This window comes from Cydia splendana, chromosome 5 (assembly GCF_910591565.1).
Source record: "Cydia splendana chromosome 5, ilCydSple1.2, whole genome shotgun sequence".
Taxonomy (NCBI): domain Eukaryota; kingdom Metazoa; phylum Arthropoda; class Insecta; order Lepidoptera; family Tortricidae; genus Cydia; species Cydia splendana.
The window spans coordinates 23,429,984-23,448,511 of NC_085964.1; the positions used below are offsets into that span (position 1 = coordinate 23,429,984).

The following is an 18,528-nucleotide window of genomic DNA, read 5'->3' on the forward strand; positions in this document are numbered from 1 at the left end:
TTATTTAACTATTTATATTTATCGTAGACTATGTGTATAATAGTATTAATAATAGTAGTGTGTATAATATGTCAACGGCCTCCTAACCTAGTGGTTACCCAGGCAGCAACCCTACTAATCAGGAGGTTTAGGGTTCAAATCCCGGTAAGGGCATTTATTTGGGTATTTATCACGATTGTTCCTGAGTTATGGATGTTTTCTATGTATTTTTTACGTATTTGTATCTGTCTAATTTAGTTGTTGTTTGTAATGTCTATAAAATTAATTAATTGTCTATAAAATTAATTAATTGTCTATAAAATTAAGTCATTGTAAATCTAGTAGCCACGATACAAGCCTTATTGAGCTGACTGTGGGCTGGGGCACTAGGTTTATTTTGTGTAAAATTGTTTCATAGTATTCATTTATTTATTTATGTCAGTCTTACCCCCATCACAAACGCGCTACAAACCCCAATTTGTCATTTTGAATTTTGATCAAGTGTGGTGACTCCCTTAAATAACTACCTTATTGTGCGTCGTGTTTTTAATATTATTATTACATTATAATCCATTTTTGTCTTAGCTTTGTATTATTCGTCCGAATCTCTGTTCTCAATCGTCGACTGATGAAGAAAGTCATAGCATTAAACCCGCATTTTGTACTGTGTCTTATGCATTTCTTTGTTTTGTTTTAATAAAGTTTAAATAAATAATTATAGTATCCGTTTGTATTATTAAACTCAAATATCGAACACAAAAATAACGATAGCAAGAACTTACTTAAAGTGAAGTTCCATCAGCCCGCCCTGCCTATGAAACCGATGGTCCCGGGTTCGAATCCTGGTAAGGGCATTTATTTGTATGATGATACAGATATTTGCTCCTGAGTCATGGTTGTTTTCTATGTATTTGAGTACCTATTTATATATACATATCGTTGTCTGGATTCCCACAACACAAGCCTTCTTAAGCTTACCGTGGGGCTTAGTCAATTTGTGTAAAAATGTCCTATAATATTTATTTATTTATCCTATATAATAGCCGTACGGCTATTATATCGCCCACACTGTTAACTGTCCATAGGTGGACTGTATGCCCTTTGTAATAAGGTCCACCGATGTACAGTTAAGTGGTGCTGTTTGTACCACGAGTTGACACTTGACGTTTACGATAGCGACTGCGTAAACTCGATCGCAGCCCATCTCGCTCGCACTGATGTATTGGTGTGATAGAGAATGCGATCGAGTTCACGCAAACGTAAATGTCGAATGCCAACTTGTGGTAGCCGTACTGAATTGACAAACGTCACTAGGGTATTTGAATACTAGTCAAATCAGTTTCTTTTTTCGAACTGTCAAAACTATTTTGCTCCTACGGAATTTATATGAAACACTAGCATGTGACGTCACAATCAAATTACCTACTCTTTATAGTTTTATACGGGTTTTAAAATAGAAATTGTGTCTAAAAATAACTGCTGTCTACGTTTTCGGTGCTTTATTTCATGCAGGGTGTAATAGTTATTTGTTTTACAAGGGGGCAAAGTTGTTGTTTAACCGCTCGTGCTAATATTGATACCCGAGCAACCGAAAGATTTCAAAATTGAACCACGAGCGTAGCGAGTGGTTCGAAAAATGGAATCTTGAGCGTTGCGAGGGTTTCTAAGTACGAGTTTCCGAGCTGGTGTGGTGAAAAATAATTTATTTTAAATACTGTCAAATACCCTATTATTGGTGAGATTTCCTAAATAATTAATTTACGTTAAACCCATAAGAGATTAAATCTGCAGGTCTTAAGGTCTTCCTATGGCTTCATTTTTAGTTTAGGGTTCCGTACCCAAAAGTTAAAAACGGGACCCTATTAATAAGACCACAGTCTATACAGTCGGGTTCGCGTGCACCCGAGCTGCATACATCGCTGTCATCGCATTGTTAGTAGCTCGGTACACGTCAAAGGCCGTCGGACCGCTGTTACTTTTTACACTGTGCTAAGACTCCGCTGTCCCTGTGTCTGTCCGTCTGTCATTAGGCTGTATCTCATGATCCGTGAATTCCGTGATAGCTAGGCAGTTGAAATTTTCGCAGAATATGTATTTCTGTTGCCGCTATAACAACAAATAGGTACTTAAAAGTACGGAACCCTCGGTGGACGAGTCCGACTCGCACTCAGAGGCGTATTTACAAATTTGGCGCCCCGGGCCATTTTGATTTGCCGCCCCCCTTCATCAGTGACGATAAAGTATTTTATTTAAGAAAAGAAACCTGCAACAAGTCCTGCATCCTTTGGGGTGTGAAATTAAAAAAAAAACTAAACATTTACCATTTACTCACATAGGCATTTACATTGTTTTCCTATGTACAAATTGGTTGACAAAATCATCAATGACGCTGTCGTAATTTAAAACGTTTGTCAGCTCAGCTTCTATATTAAGAAGAACTAAGCTATTCAGGCGCTCTTCGCTGATAGTGGAAAGTAGATAATTTTTTATTCTTTTGAGTGCAGAAAGGTGACGTCACTAATGTCACTATTCTAGATACAGATTTATATGGGCCGTTTTTGTCACTCAATGACGATGCGACCTCGTTATATTTGCCTGATCTGATCGGTGACCGGTGGGTACTGCTGGGTTTTGGCCATTGAGAATCAAGGTGAGGCATTGGCAGTCAGGCTGGATATAGCTAAGGAGTTCGGTCGGGTCTGGCATCGAGTCTGCTCGAGGGACTATGATATACAAATGGATCGCTAGCTTTTTTTCCGGTAGACGCACATGAGCCGTATAGTAGACGGAAGCTGCTCCGATAGTGTGGACATTACCGCTGGCGTTGCACTAGTTCTGTGCTGTCATAGGTAGGGATGCGTATTACATAGGCCGTACCATTATCCCTCATTCTGTGGTGCTGGAAAGTCATGAAAAGTATTGTATTTGTATCTGATATCGAGAGCACTCTATCTGTACTGAGTTTCGGCATGGGATCGGAACAATTTAGTGAGATTCAATACCACGAAGACACAAGAATCGCCCAATGTAGTCAGATGGGTCACAAATAATGTAGGTACGTAAGTGAAAACGCGAGCGTAGCGAGCGCGAAATTTTTTCGAGAAAATAGTAGGTAAATTTTTAGGGTTCCGTACTTCAAAAGGAAAAAAACGGAACCCATATAGGATCACTTTGTTGTCCGTCTGGCCGTCTGTCTGTCTCAATATAAAGGGTCTTGACATGACAGAGGGCGGCAAAATCGACAAATAATGGTTGTTATCCACTCACATGCTTGATATTTTTCAGTGACCTCTATTATTATAATAAAATAAGGGTGACAGCTGGTAGCTACAGTTACCAAAAGCAAGTGAGTGGCTATTTAAATTTTACAAATAAATAGGGGAGCGACAAAATTCTGGTCGACCCTCTCTGAACATCAAATATTTTTTGAACCAAATTTGCCGCCCCCTAAAATCTGCCGCCCTAGGCTTCAGCCTACTCACTCTACTCAGCCTAGTGGTAAATCCGGCACTGCGCCGTACTAATACTTCTTGAACGAAAATATTGCTTAATTTAGGTACTTGTTGGTAGATATTTTAAGCAATTGGTGGGGTTTGAGCGTTCGTTTGTTTATTAATTTAAATGTCAATTAAAATATAATAAAAAATATAGCTAAGTTTGATTATAAAAGGCGCCCAGAAAAAGCCACGAGGGGGCGGCTTCGCCGCCCCCCCGCGGCCTGCCGCCCCGGGCCATGGCCCCCTTGGCCCTAGGGTAAATACGCCTCTGCTCGCACTTGTCCAGGTTTTCGTCTAGGCCTTCGTCCGGATACTCCGGATGGACTAAAAGCGATACCCGGTATATTATTAGCGGTTATGTAATGAACACATCAGGCGCCTAATTAAAAATTATCCATACCTACGTTAAATTTAATGAGGTGAAAGATGCGCCTATTTCTGGCTTATTGAGAATTTAACAATTTACTTGGGAAAAAAGATGTAAGTTTAAATAACTGGAAAAGACCCCGTGGAAGGGTAAAGGACGACTCACGCTAGACCGGGCCGGGGCGTGGCCGGATCATCCGACGCATCGTTTTCTATGGAAAGCACCACGTGATCACCGATCAGCCGTCATAGAAAATTACATGTCGGACGCCTCGGCCCGGGCACGGCCCGGTCTAGCGTGAGTCATCCAACTCGACGATCATTGTCCCGATAGCTGCAGTTGCAACGTTAGTATGACGTATGTATCTTCTAGCAGCTTCTAGCTAGAATCAATAACTCATTGGTAAAAACGCTATAAAAGAAGATAAAGTTAGCGATAGTTCGTTTCTCTTCTACACGACAGTATGGTGGCGTCGGTGTCCTTTCGCATGAAAACAGTGCTGACATACTTTAGGCTTGCGAAAATATTGGCAAACGGGCGATTCTACGGACACAATAGAAAACATTTCAAAGTTTTTCACGAGTTAAGAAAGAGCTAACGCAACGTTTTAATCAAATGCAAATGCCACGAATTCACACGGTATTAAGGTCGTGGTACTAGTGCTCGACATGCTAATGCCCAATAGATGACACCTTGCTGTCACCTCTATTGACAATGACTTAAGTTTCAAGATGACATGTACTGGGACCGCGTCGAGCACCAGTATATAGTACCACCACCTTAACTAGACTATATTTGCAAGGGGAAATCCAACAAATACCTTAAAAGATTAAAAGTATTCCCGGCCTTAACGTAATGTATCATCAGCCGCAAAAGTGCATAGCGACTTTATCAATGAATTCATTCACAATTTCTCCATGCAATTTCGCAGCATACTGTACTTATAGATGGTCAAGCAAATCTTGTCAGTAGAAAAAGGCGCGAAATTCAAATTTTCTATGAGACGATATCCCTTCGCGCCTACATTTTTCAAATTTCCCGTCTTATTCTACTGACAAGATCTGCTTGACCAAGTATACGTACAAATTAAGAACGCGCCCTTTAGTGCTTAAGTAAAAATAAGCAGCAATAGGTAGGTGGGCAGATTTTCTTTAAACTGGTTTTTGAGAAAATCTGCTTATTTATTTATTTATTAGAAATAAGATTGTAGTGGTTAATTAGCTAGGCAGTAAATAATTGTGTAGGTATATTGTACTAACATTAGCCTTAAAATAAAAACTGTCACTACCCTAATAGCATTTTCTTGTAGGGATTTGGTTGGGCCTTTGTTTACGTATTAGTTGGGCAACCGTTATATTTGGCCGTACGATTTGCTGGAGGGCCCTCGACAAAGGCCCTCCCGAAGATTCCCAACAGAGGGCCATAAGAGTAATTTTTTCGTTGGGCCTATTTAAATAAATCATACAATTATTCAACGGTGGTGGTTTTGGTTGGGCCGTGGTTGGGCCTATACACATTTGTTTGATGGTTGGTTAATTGTTACATTTGGCCGTACGATTTGCTGGAGGGCCCTCGACAAAGGCCCTCCCTAAGATTCCCAACAGAGGGCCATTAGAGTAATTTTTTCGTTGGGCCTATTTAAATAAATCTTACAATTATTCAACGGTGGTGGTTTTGGTTGGGCCGTGGTTGGGCCTATACACATTTGTTTGATGGTTGGTTAATTGTTACATTTGGCCGTATGGCTTGCTGTAGGGCCTACTGCAAAAAAATAAAAAAGGGCAATTTTTTCGTTGTGCTTCTGTTTGCAAATTCAACAATTACCCAACGGCAAGTCAGGTAGGTCGGTAGGTAGTCGTGCACCATGTTGAAGGCCCAACACAACTTGTCCCACAAAGGGGCTACATTGTAACTTTAACGTTGGGCCTTGTGTAGGATGCTTACAACAATACTACCGTAGGTAAATAGTTGTGTAATTTATAGTGGGCCTACAGTCTAATTATGTAATGGGCTTTGGTTTACGAGTCCTACAATTACCCTACGTTAGGTAAGTGGTTGTGTAATACGCCGTTGGGCCTTTGCTGATAAATATTACAATTACACTACGGTAGTCATTGGTTGAATACCCACATGAAGGCCCTAGGCAGCAGTTGTTGTTAATCTTCTCTGTATCGTTCCAATTTTAGTTTATGTACTGCCGAAGCAAGTACACTTACTATACACTCTAATTTGTATATATACTAACCGCACTTCAAAACTTCGTAAGCGAGATTTATGTTTTTTGAGATTTAAATTGAGAATATGTTGGTAAAATACAATTTTTTAAATTAATGTATAAATTTTATAGTTATAGCTATTAGATTTATAAGTTACTTTAAAAAAATATTATGATTATATCCGGAATAATCGAGAAAATAACTATAACTTCGATGTTTGGAGACAGTAACGCCATCTAGTGACGCCACAAGCAAACTCAACTGGTAGCTATTTTGATGACGTCACGCAGCCCCTGGCCTCTGTTAAAATGCTCGTGTGATATTTATTTATTTGTTTATGGTGTTATACTCTGTCAAGCCATTTCCGTCATTAGAAAAGAGCGACATATTTAAAAAATGTAGGCGTGAAGGGTTATCGTCCCATAGAAAATTTGAATATCGCGACTTTTTCTACTGACAAACTTGCTTGACCGGCTATAGTTATAAATGCGATATTTGTCCTCACTGGGCCATCGAATGATATCGTTGATTAGCCAACGTTACCAAAATACACAAAGGCCCATTGTTGGGCTTCAGTGCCACTGCCAATATTGGTAAATGCGATATATGTCATCATTGGGCCATCGGATGATATCGTTGATTAGCCAACGTTCCAAAATACAAAAAGGCCCATTGTTGGGCATCCGTGCCACAGCCAATGTTGGTAAATGGGGTATTTGTCACCATTGGGCCAACGAATGTTATCGTTGTTTAGCCACTGGTACCAAAATACACACAGGCCCATTGTTGGGCATCAGTACCACAGCCAATGTTGGTAAATGCGATATTTGTCATCATTGGGCCATCGGATGATATCGTTGATTAGCCAACATTACCAAAACAAACAAAGGCCCATTGTTGGGCATCAGTGCCACAGCCAATGTTGGTAAATGCGATATTTGTCATCATTGGACCATCGGATGATATCGTTGATTAGCCAACGTTACCAAAATACACAAAGGCCCATTGTTGGGCATCAATGCTACAGCCAATGTTGGTAAATGCATTATTTGTCGTCATTGGGCCATCGGGTGATATCGTTGATTAGCCAACGTTACCAAAATAAACAAAGGCCCATTGTTGGGCATCAATGCTACAGCCAATGATGGTAAATGCGATATTTGTCGTCATTGGGCCATCGGATGATATCGTTGATTAGCCAACGTTACCAAAATAAACAAAGGCCCGTTGTTGGGCATCAGTGCCACAGCCAATGTTGGTAAATGCGATATTTGTCATCATTGGGCCATCGGATGATTTCGTTGATTAGCCAACGTTACCAAAATACACAAAGGCCCATTGTTGGGCATCAATGCTACAGCCAATGTTGGTAAATGCGATATTTGTCGTCATTGGGCCATCGGATGATATCGTTGATTAGCCAACGTTACCAAAATAAACAAAGGCCCATTGTTGGGCATCAGTGCCACAGCCAATGTTGGTAAATGCGATATTTGTCATCATTGGGCCATCGGATGATATCGTTGATTAGCCAACGTTACCAAAATACACAAAGGCCCATTGTTGGGCATCCGTGCCACAGCCAATGTTGGTAAATGCGGTATTTGTCACCATTGGGCCAACGAATGTTATCGTTGTTTAGCGAACGGTAGCAAAATACACAAAGGCCCATTGTTGGGCATCACTGCCACTGCCAATGTTGGTAAATGCGATATATGTCATCATTGGGCCAACGAATATTATCGTTGTTTAGCCAACGGTACCAAAATACACAAAGGGCCATTGTTGGGCATGTGTGCCACAGCGAATGTTGGTAAATGCGATGGTGGGCCAATACAAATTTTAATGTTGGCTACGGAACGAACCTCATCCCAACGTTTTCCCTACCGTTGGCACCGTGGGCCCCAACGAAAATGCTACTAGGGTAACACTATTGATCCAAGTTGGTCACAAATAAATTAATTTATTTATTTATTTTATTTATTAAGTATACCTATTTATGTCTTCAGCATAATAATGTATGGAATGTTTAATTTTCATTATAATTACAACACACCATCATAAGTCGCAGAATCACCCCCATTAGATGGCGCGTCGCCCCCTGGCGCCAAACTGTCGGCGGCTGCGACCCCACTCTGCCCTAGTTGCCGCCCTATCCAGCGGGGTGTCTGGCACAGTGATTGCGTCTTTGGGTTATTTACTCGTAGTATCGGATTTCGGTACCCTGGTGCCCTAGAGAAGTATTGTTGTTTTGGTGAGGATGTGTGTTAATAAGTATGCCATTAACGGATATTGAAATTCTGTTTGGGGATCAATTATTTACAGGACTTTCCAGGATCAATTACGATGGTCTCTGGCCGAGGACCGCGAAAACTGGCGCATACTCCACCGACAAGAGCCATGCTCTTAAATTATAATGATGATGTACCCAGTACCGTCTTACCATAAGGGCACACGGGGCCCGTGCCCAGACCCCCATCTTCAGGGGGCCCCGAAGGACAGACATTAACAGTATATTTGATTACTCATAATAAATAGAATATCATAGTAGAAAATGTTAGTTTAATTCGCTTTCTTTACTTTCCAAAAGGGCCCCAAATTCTTGTGTCCAGGGGCCCCAGCATAGTTTAAGACGGCCCGGATGTACTTACCATTAGTCTATATATAGTTACCTAAGTACATTTTCTACTAGTACACCGTAACACATTTGAATTTGCCGATGTCAAAATGTCACGCAATAAACCTTCAATTGCCAGCAATGTCATGATCTCATTATTCCATTAACAAACATAGCACTCTATTTATACATATATGTTATATACTTACAATAAACCCCCTACAGACATTCAATCCGCTTTGCAACCTACAACACATTATATATCTTCATATATCACAGCCAACTTATATTTGCAGTTGTAGAAACTAGAACCAACCCTTGTTTCCTTGTTTGTTCTTTGTCATCTACAGATGGTAGCGATGCGATGAGCGGCAAACGTAAGTTTGTCAACTAATGCCATAATGTCATCAACCCCTATTTGCATAGTGCTGTCTTTGTCTTATTTATGAGTTCTGGTAGACGTTCGACGAGACAAAGTATTTGTATTGGTTTTTGGAGGCAAATAATATTACACCAGACTCAGAGACAGATTTTTTGGGCCTCCTAGCCTAGGCGATAGTGATACCCAATATAACCGTACCTACATAGCTACGAGCAAAGAGCCCGTGATCCAGACGAGATCCAGAGGCCGTGAGTTCAAGTCTCACCCAAGACAGTAATTTTTACACTTTTAAATTTATTCTAAGCTTAGCTACGAGCATCCAAAGTGGCCAAATATTCATCTTCCCCGCGTTATCCCGGCATTTTGCCACGGCTCATAGGAGCCTGGGGTCTGTTTGGCAACTAATCCCAAGAATTGCCGCAGGCACTAGTTTTTACGAAAGCGACCCAGAGGGTAAACTAGGCCTTATTGGGATTAGTCCGATTTCCTCACGATGTTTTCCTTCACCGAAAAGCGACTGGTAAATATCAAATGATATTTTGTACATACCTACTTACCTAAGTTCCGAAAAACTCATTGGTACGAGCCGGGGTTTGAACCCGCGACCTAGGGATTGCAAAACGCACGCTCTTACCGCTAAGCCACCAGCGCAGAATCTATAGCCTTGGTATAAAAGCTGTAGTAACGTAGATGTAGGTAACGTCGTAACCCCATTTGACACCCCTCATCGTGCACTTTAATAAAACGGCATGACATCATCCAGGCGACCTAATGGCTGCTAGGTGTTGTACGGTACAACTTGTACCTATACAGGGTAAGTAGTCTAACTGGGTCAGTATCTAATGGTATACTTAGTATCTACCCTTAAACGATTTATTTAGGATTTGGATGTCTTAACTATCCTGGAGTTTCTTCATTATTCACCACAAGAGCTTAAATTGAGGAGTACCGTAAAATGGGGTGAGTAGGGTTCGCGGGGAACGATGGGTTATGAATGGGGAGAGAAGGAATGAAAGGGGGGTGAGATGGAATTTTAAGGCTACTGCTACAAAAAAAATGTATTCCAATTTAAAATGGAGCTATAGTATAATTAATACTCATAATAAAAATAAATCGATCCAACAATCTTCCAAAATCACCTTTGTATGAAAACCCAACTCACCCCAAATACGAGGGACTACGGGGTGAGGTGGGATTTCCTGTTTATCGTCAAAGTTATGAAATGGAACTACCCAAAATAAAATAAAAACTAAAATACAAACGTCCGGAACACTTATTATAATCACCATTCAGTTTGCATATGTAAAAATAAAATGTTATCGAGGTTTGAATGTCAGTTTTGCACCTACTCACCCCATTTTACGGTACATCGAACACTAACGTCTACGTAATTTACTTTCTATACATCTCGCTCGGACTAATATGCGAGTACGTACGAGATGCATATATATAGGAAGTAAGTTACGTTCTAGACAGCGTTTATGTCAGTGCCAAACTGATGGTAGCCACACTGAAAGGTCATCGACACAGTTCCGGAGATTCGCCAAAGTTAAGCGGGTCATAATAATATTACAGGGTGCGTCATTCTCTTGAAAAAACGTCCTTTATTCACTTGCCACTTACGCCGCAAACGCTCTCATTTTATATCATAACATCGTTAATAATGACTTAACTGCACGCTGTCCTAAGGTCCCATTTTCCGTGGTAGACTCGACGTCAAAGATATGTTTACATTTTCCACCTTATTACAAAAGTAAAAACATATCTTTGACGTCGACTATACTATCAGTAGGTAACACTTGACTGAACATAGGCCTTATGTACCGACTTGCAATAAGATTCAAGAGGAATCAGTTAAGAATGGGATGGTATTACGTACATTTCAGTATTTTCAGTAGAGGTTGTGGCGCCAACGCGGCGCGGGCGACGCGCAGCGTCATTGGACCGGAGGAGTTGGATGTACGGCATACATTGCTGCTTTGAAATGGGTGCCTAGTTAACATTAAATAAATAATGGTACCTAGTTATTTATTTTGTTTTACAGCAAAGGCACGAGGGTTAAACATACTTTGCTACCGAGTGAAACACATTTTTTTCTAGGTAGGTAACTGTAAAATATCACAAATCCAACAATGAACCAATTTGAACGCCTAAACTCGAGAAAACTGCATCAAATTAGTTTGCCACTTATGTGGATGATATGCAACGTCCTCGTCGGTTTTTTAAAGAGAGCTGTTCTGGTGTGTTGGAAATTATTATTGTAGTGACGCCTCGTGAATGTCAGCTGCTGCTACTAAATATATAAATAGGTACCTGACCACCACCAGTTGCATAATCAGCACACTTTGTTTTTTGTTCATGACGACTTCTTATCTATCTTATACTTTTGAACGAGCAATTCTTGTATATAGGGGATCTCGGAAACGGCTCTAACGATTTCGATGAAATTTGCTATATGGGGGCTTTCTCTGGGAAAACGCGCATTTTTGATGTTTATATGTTTTCCGAGCAAAGCTCGGTCTCCCAGACATTTATTTGATAATATGCCATTAGTGCTTGCAACAGGCCACCCTGGTGCAGCTTTTCAGCCAAAATTTTTAATTGCGATACTACACATTTACCAGTTACATAAATTAGACTTAACTGAAACAATTATTATACATACGTATCATTACACTCTGTCTCTGTAAAGTCAGTCAGTTAGGTCATAGAGAAATTAGGTTTGTCTGCCTTAAATGCGACAAAATATAAAATATAAAAAAGCAGCAATGTACGCCACACACCATTAGCACCCTAGCTCCCCATACATCCCGTCAGTGTCCTGCCGAAGCCGTCCGCGTCACGCGCGCCATCCGCCATGGGGCTCGAAAAGAGGACCATCAAGATCATTGTCATTGTTGTGGTCACCATCGTCATTTTCGGTAAGTTTATTTCATTTTAAAATTGAACGCCAGTGCCCAGTATTTTTTTTTATTTATAGCCTGGAAAAACAATGAAATAATAAGAGCAAAATTAAAAGTTATCTACTATGCGAGATAAACCTTTGCGCCTATTTTTGCCGCCTTTTTGTACAGACTAAATTGGTTTGTTAATATAATTAGGGACTACTTAAATAATAATTAATTAATCTATAATTGGCTATGTAATGCTATGTAAAAACTATAATGTATCGTTCATAACTGTTGGAATTCCTTGATAAATAAATAAATAAATATAATATATTGATTTGTACCTATAGTTTTAGGTAGTCACACTAAGTATTATATTAATCATTTTGTTCTAAATAAAGTTTTGTGTTTATTTTGAGGAGCTCTTGAACCTTACCAAATTTTAAACAAAATCTGAGACTCAAAATTCGACAACTAAACAAAAATAGCTCTAAAATTACCTTACTGTATTTCAGTACTTTTAAATGTATTCCATTTTCTGTGTATTTTAACTGTATGATGCACAATAAAGAATATTTACTTACTAACCCCCTTATTCATAAAACTTTACGGGCCTGATTTAATTAAATTATGTTTTATCCCTTTCTTACAAATACATAAGTCGAAATGACAGACAAGGACAAACGATTATTAGCTAATTCAGGTTTAAAGTGCGTTTATGGATAAGGGGGTTACTTACTACGTCTCTAAGGCCCACTTGCACCATCCCACTAACCCGGGGTTAAGCGGTTTAACCGTTAACCCAGTGTCATATTGTACTGGTAACCATGATACCCGGTTAACCGGCTAACCCCGGGTTAATGGAATGGTGCAAGTGGGCCTAAGAAGTTGAAATATTTTCAGGTGGCTTACTGGGGCTCCTACTTGGTCTCTTGTTGTACCCGTATTATGTAGGTAAGTCCAGATTTTTTTATACACTAGCGACCCGCCCCGGCTTTGCACGGTTTACACAAAACCGTAACAAATTATACACTTAAACCTTCCTCAAGAATCACTCTATTGATAGGTGAAACACCGCATGAAAATCCGTTCAGTAGTTTTTGAGTTTATCGCGAACATATAGACAGACAGATGAGGCGGCCGGGGGGACTTTATTTTATAAGGTGTCTCGGTCCTAGCTATGCTATAGGGCCGATACAGACGGACTGCAACCCAACTGCAATTTGTATAGGAATTGGGTTGCAGAACTTGCACACAAACTGCAACGTCGGCGTGCAGTTCCCATACAAGTTGCAGTGGGGTTGCTGTCTGTCTGTACCGGGCCACCGGCCCGTAGTAGGCTGTAAAGGTTTGCGTCCTTTACACAGCTTTGTTTTCTGTGATGTCCTCGGCTCGGGACTTAAAAGACTCGGTAATTTTTTTGGGCGCAGTCTCGTAAAAACGAGTTGAGTTCTTCAAAAGACTTAAAAGAATCGAGTTCCTACCAACACTAAATTCAGTTAGAAATGTATCCTTGAGTTTAGTATTCTACACTCACGGACTTTAATGGTTGAGAGCCAATTGTTGCCATTCGGAGTTCACTTTACATTAGACATTTCATACCGTTAGTATTGACAACCAAATTAGCTTGAACCCTAAATGAATCAACAAATAAAGTCTGTGACCATACTAGAGTTAGACCAAGATTAGTCTGCAACGATCTTGATAGCACACGCAGTCAGCAGTGCAAGTGTTATTTATGGTTTACTAATATGTGGCCGAAAATTGTATGGCAAATTATCACTACCCAAACTATTTTTCCCATAGTATCATTTGGCAAAACTATCAGATGGCAGACCAATGTTTCGCATATATAACATGTCGCAAATGATTATTTACAATATTATTGTATGGCAAAATATTTAGTTGGTCATGTTTCAAAATGTCTTTTATTGTTATGTCGAATGTATTGATAGGCATAAATTATTTTTCGCCTAATATTGTGAATAACCTACCTATCCCTGGGAGCAGTTTCGTTTTTAGGGTCATAAAAAAAAATAACCCTAACCTACCTATCTCTGGGAGCAGATTCGTTTTTAGGGTCACCAAAAAAAAATAACCCTAACCTACCTATCTCTGGGAGCAGATTCGTTTTTAGGGTCACCAAATAAAAAATAACCCTAACCTACCTATCTCTGGGAGCAGATTCGTTTTTAGGGTCATCAAAAAAAAATAACCCTAACCTACCTATCTCTGGGAGCAGATTCGTTTTTAGGGTCACCAAAAAAAAATAACCCTAACCGACCAATCTCTGGGAGCAGTTTCGTATTTAGGGTCATTAAAAAAAAATAACCCTAACCTACCTATCTCTGGGAGCAGTTTCGTTTTACGGGTTATAAAAAAAAATAACCATAACCTACCAATCTCTGGGAGCAATTTCGTTTTTAGGGTCATAAAAAAAATAACCATAACCTACCTACCTCTGGGAGCAGTTTCGTTTTACGGGTCATAAAAAAATGCTAAATATAGTTGTGATCCAATAAAAAGTATGCGAAATTTCAATTTGGGCAAACGTTATTTAACAATAAATAGTTAGGTATAATAAAACATTTGCTTAGTAACTATTTTTCTAAATAAATCGTGGTAAAATGAACATCTGCTAAATAAAATTGTGTTCAAATAAAAATTATGCTAAATAATAATATGCTAAGCATTGGTTTGCCAACTAAAAGTACTGCAATAAGTTGGTTGGGAAGTGAAATTAGGCGAAAAATATTTCGGCGAGATGGTAGTACACCGTTATTTATATGTCATAATTTCATAGAAGTTTGACGTTTAAAATAACACTTTCACTGCGTGTGCTAAATATAAAAATCGTTGCAGACTTGTCTTGGTCTAACTCTAACATGTTTCTACGTAATAGTGTTGGAGGTGTGGCCGCGCTCGGTGGATGACTACAGATGGGATCAGCCCCTCATCGAGTTCCGACCTGCGGATCCAGGCTCCTTCCATCCCTGGATCCAGCGTACCAATGACTTCCTCAGAGGTACGTATGTCACTATAGCACTCAATTAACTGTGTCTGTCAGAGAGCGATTAGATAAAATGTATGGTATAAAACCTTAGAGTTTAAATTTACTCTTTTCTCCAGTGTATGAAACTATGGTCCCCGAGAGTCCACCGCGCGCGCCTTGCACCACTCGCGAGCGCATGCATACAATGCCTCGCCCCCCGGACTGCGACCAGGCCATGAGGAGATGGGAGCCGTGTACCATCGACATGGGATACGGGTACCCTATGGGTACCCCATGTGTATTCCTTCGACTGTCTCACGTAAGTTTAATATTTACATGCATACAATGCCTTGTCCCCCGGACTGCGAACAAGCCATGAGGAGATGGGACCCGTGTACCATCGACATGCAATACGGGTACCCTATGGGTACCCCTTGCGTATTCCTCCGTCTCTCCCATGTAAGCTTAGATCATAAGTACACGCCTAGTCGTACGAATGTCTCATGTAAACTTAGGTACATCATAATACCCTGTAAAGTGACCTGGATCCGAAAGAATAGCAGTGCTTTAATGGAAAGAGTGAAGCATACGGCTGAGTCGGAAACCTTTTGGGTACTCTAATTAAATTAAGTAATTCAATTTTACGTGTTAATATAATTAGGTACTTTTCTAACAATTAATTTGTGTATTTTAGTTCTTCCTGCATGTTAATGTATTTGTAAATTGTGTGTGTTTGCAACCAACATATCTATCTATCCATGCCTGAGTCAAATGTACAAATTGCAGAACATTCCCAAAAAGCGGAAACGTTCTCGAGAATGTTCTCAGAACATTCTGCAGCATGGAAATTTATTGTTCCACCATCTTGGATTTTTTCAAAAAAAAAATTTTGTCTTAGGAATCTAGAGGCATCTATCTCCCGCCATGCCAAATCTTAGCGCGCTCGGACCAACTTGAAAAAAAAAAAGTCAGCCATTTTGATATTTTTTAATGCAGTTTGTTTTGTCTCGGGGCCCTCTATGACATTTGGTCGAGCACCCCCCACCTAGGTCTGACCGTTTGGCCGGGCCGTCATACATTTTTCTGACCGGAACCGGTAGACCAAAAGTCGGTATTTTCTGGGGGTAAGGATACTACACCTAAACTATCGTGAATATTCATGGTATAAACTACGATAAATAAATAAATTCTCGTTCTCGAGAACATTCTCAGAAGTTACCGAGAAATTCTCATGGAAAGTTTCGCAACTTTGGAAAGTTCTCGTGCGTGCATTGCTATGCCTGACTATGATTTACTGACTTCGCAGGTGAACTACTGGACACCGCATCCTTACAACTACTCAATGAATCTGCACATCCCGCCTGAGATGCCTAAGCACATAAGAGATGGAATGGTAAGAATTTTTGTTGTAACTCTCTTTTTTCATCAACCAACCTTCTACACTAGGTACCAACTTCCTACACTAGGTACCATACCTACTACACTAGGTACTAAGGTTGCAATGGTCGGAAACCGCGTTTTCAACCGTGTAGTGGGGGCTTTAGCATTTACCCCGGTTTCGTTCTTAGCTATTGCTTGGGAGCGCAGGGTCCGCTTTCCGATATTTTTCTCCTCCGCTTCGCCCGATCTTCAGCATGTAGAAAATGTTGGGCATACTTCAAAAAATATCTACGTAGGCTAGATTTTCAAGTTTTTATTTAACTGGCAATGATCGCATGTAAGTGCCTACATACCTGTAGTTTAAATCAAAACGGCTACAATATCAAAGCCAGAATTGACCTCTTACTTCAAATATCTTATAAGCGTTAGCGTGATAATCTGTGATTCCCAGGCTGCAGCTAACGGCATGGACTACATCTGGGTATCCTGTCAAGGAGAATTTGGTGCAGATAAGGAAAACATCGGTCCAATTCACTACATCACCGGCGGCCTGCCTCCAGGGTTCCCTTTGAGCCGTCTTCACACAGCCGACAGGATCCCGTATGCCAGTAGACATCTGCCAGAGAAGGATCCTGGACCGCTGGTCGGTGTGTTCTTTAAGGAGCCTAGACGTATGTATTAATCCATTTTCCACTTCCATCTAAGATTTTTCTGTTTCAAAGAAGCTGCCAAAGATAAAAAGCAACTGTCTACGTCGACGGCTACCTGCGCAGTTCCCCTAAGTTAGGTTGAACTTCTAACCAAGACTCATAACCTTCACCTGGTCTTCATCTTATATTGGCGGTGACCCATTGACTTTCATGAGGAACAAGAGAGGGCCTAGGCTAGGTCCTTGTGGGACTCCCATCGCAATTTCTGAACTGCAACTTAACATGGGACGGGTCATGAAGAACAGGAGTTGGCCTAGAAGAGATCCTTGTGGTACTCCCATTTTCGCTGTTGTCTCGGATGAAATGACAAAAAGGTGAGATTAAGTCTGCCTTAAGACTAAGGTCCTTGAGTTTACTACTGATATCGGATATCGGAACCATACTTTACTTCGCCGGTGGCCTGCCTCCAGGGTTCCCTTTGAGCTGTTTCCACATAGCTGACAGGATTCCGTACGCCAGCAGACACCTGTCGGAAGGTGCCTAGACTTATGTATAATTAGGTCTTACTTCTTCACATAGGTAAGTCGCCACAGCTAACGTCAACCCCATTTAGGTCACTGTCATTGCATTATGAGGAATAGAGGAATAGAAAGGGGCCTGAAATAAATCCTTGTTGTACTCGTAGATTTTAACAGTGTTGTTATCTTTGATGAACTGATCCCTTATTGAATTGATTATCATCTATTCCAGGTGGCGTGGTGATCAACGTCGAGTGCCGCATCTGGGCGCGGGACATCTACTACGACGGGACTGGACGCACTGGACGAGCTCGCTTCGAAATCTTCGTCGAGTAATTTGTTTGATGATGCCTTTTTAATGTGGGCAATGGCTTTTTCACTCTCTATGATTCCTGATGGCGAGTTTTTGAGATTTGCATTTGAGGAAGTCCTCTTGCCATGTCCATCTGGGCATGCCTATACAAAAGAAACTGTGCTTACAGATGTAGAGCATAATTGTTTTCCATCGTATTTTCTCGGAAACGTTCGTATTTTTCATGCTACTTCAGTCAACCTCAGTAAGTACTTTATGTACCGAGACTGAGTCTGACTGAAATTGCAAGACACGTTCTTACGTTTCCGTGAAAATACGATGGAAAATAAATATTATGCACTAAATCTGTACAAGTTTTTTTTTGAGTAAGCGAAAACATTACGGCAAGCGTTCGGCGTTTTATGTTATTCATCTTGTTGATCGAAATATCGAAACTTTTAATAATAAAAAAAGAAGCATACGTCTCGTTAATTTTCAGTAAACCATCGTATTCTGTATATAAAACTTAATTTATTTATATAGCGGTAAGTCTAACTAGCTAATCTAAGGCTTCGGTCACACGGCCGTGGATCTGCGTGCGGGTCCGCTGTAGGCGAACATTATATAGGCGATGTTCCACCTGGTGTTTTTTATTATTATAATTTTATACAAAATGTCATAATCAATTTACTTATAATTACATCCATAATATTATATATTCGACGTCATAGTTCAGACATAAATCATGAC

The 18,528-nt window shown here is 40.3% G+C and overlaps 1 protein-coding gene across 1 annotated transcript; it reads left to right on the top strand.

Moving 5' to 3' along the window:
- Positions 1-11,893: 11,893 nt before the first annotated feature.
- LOC134790982 (sodium/potassium-transporting ATPase subunit beta-2-like) lies at positions 11,894-17,852 on the top strand. The gene is made up of 7 exons (XM_063762020.1): positions 11,894-11,979; positions 12,850-12,900; positions 14,849-14,971; positions 15,076-15,257; positions 16,245-16,331; positions 16,770-16,989; positions 17,719-17,852. The coding sequence occupies exons 1-7, from the start codon at positions 11,916-11,918 to the stop codon at positions 17,820-17,822; spliced, it is 831 nt and encodes a 276-aa protein (XP_063618090.1). The 5' UTR covers positions 11,894-11,915; the 3' UTR covers positions 17,823-17,852.
- The last annotated feature ends 676 nt before the right edge of the window (positions 17,853-18,528 follow it).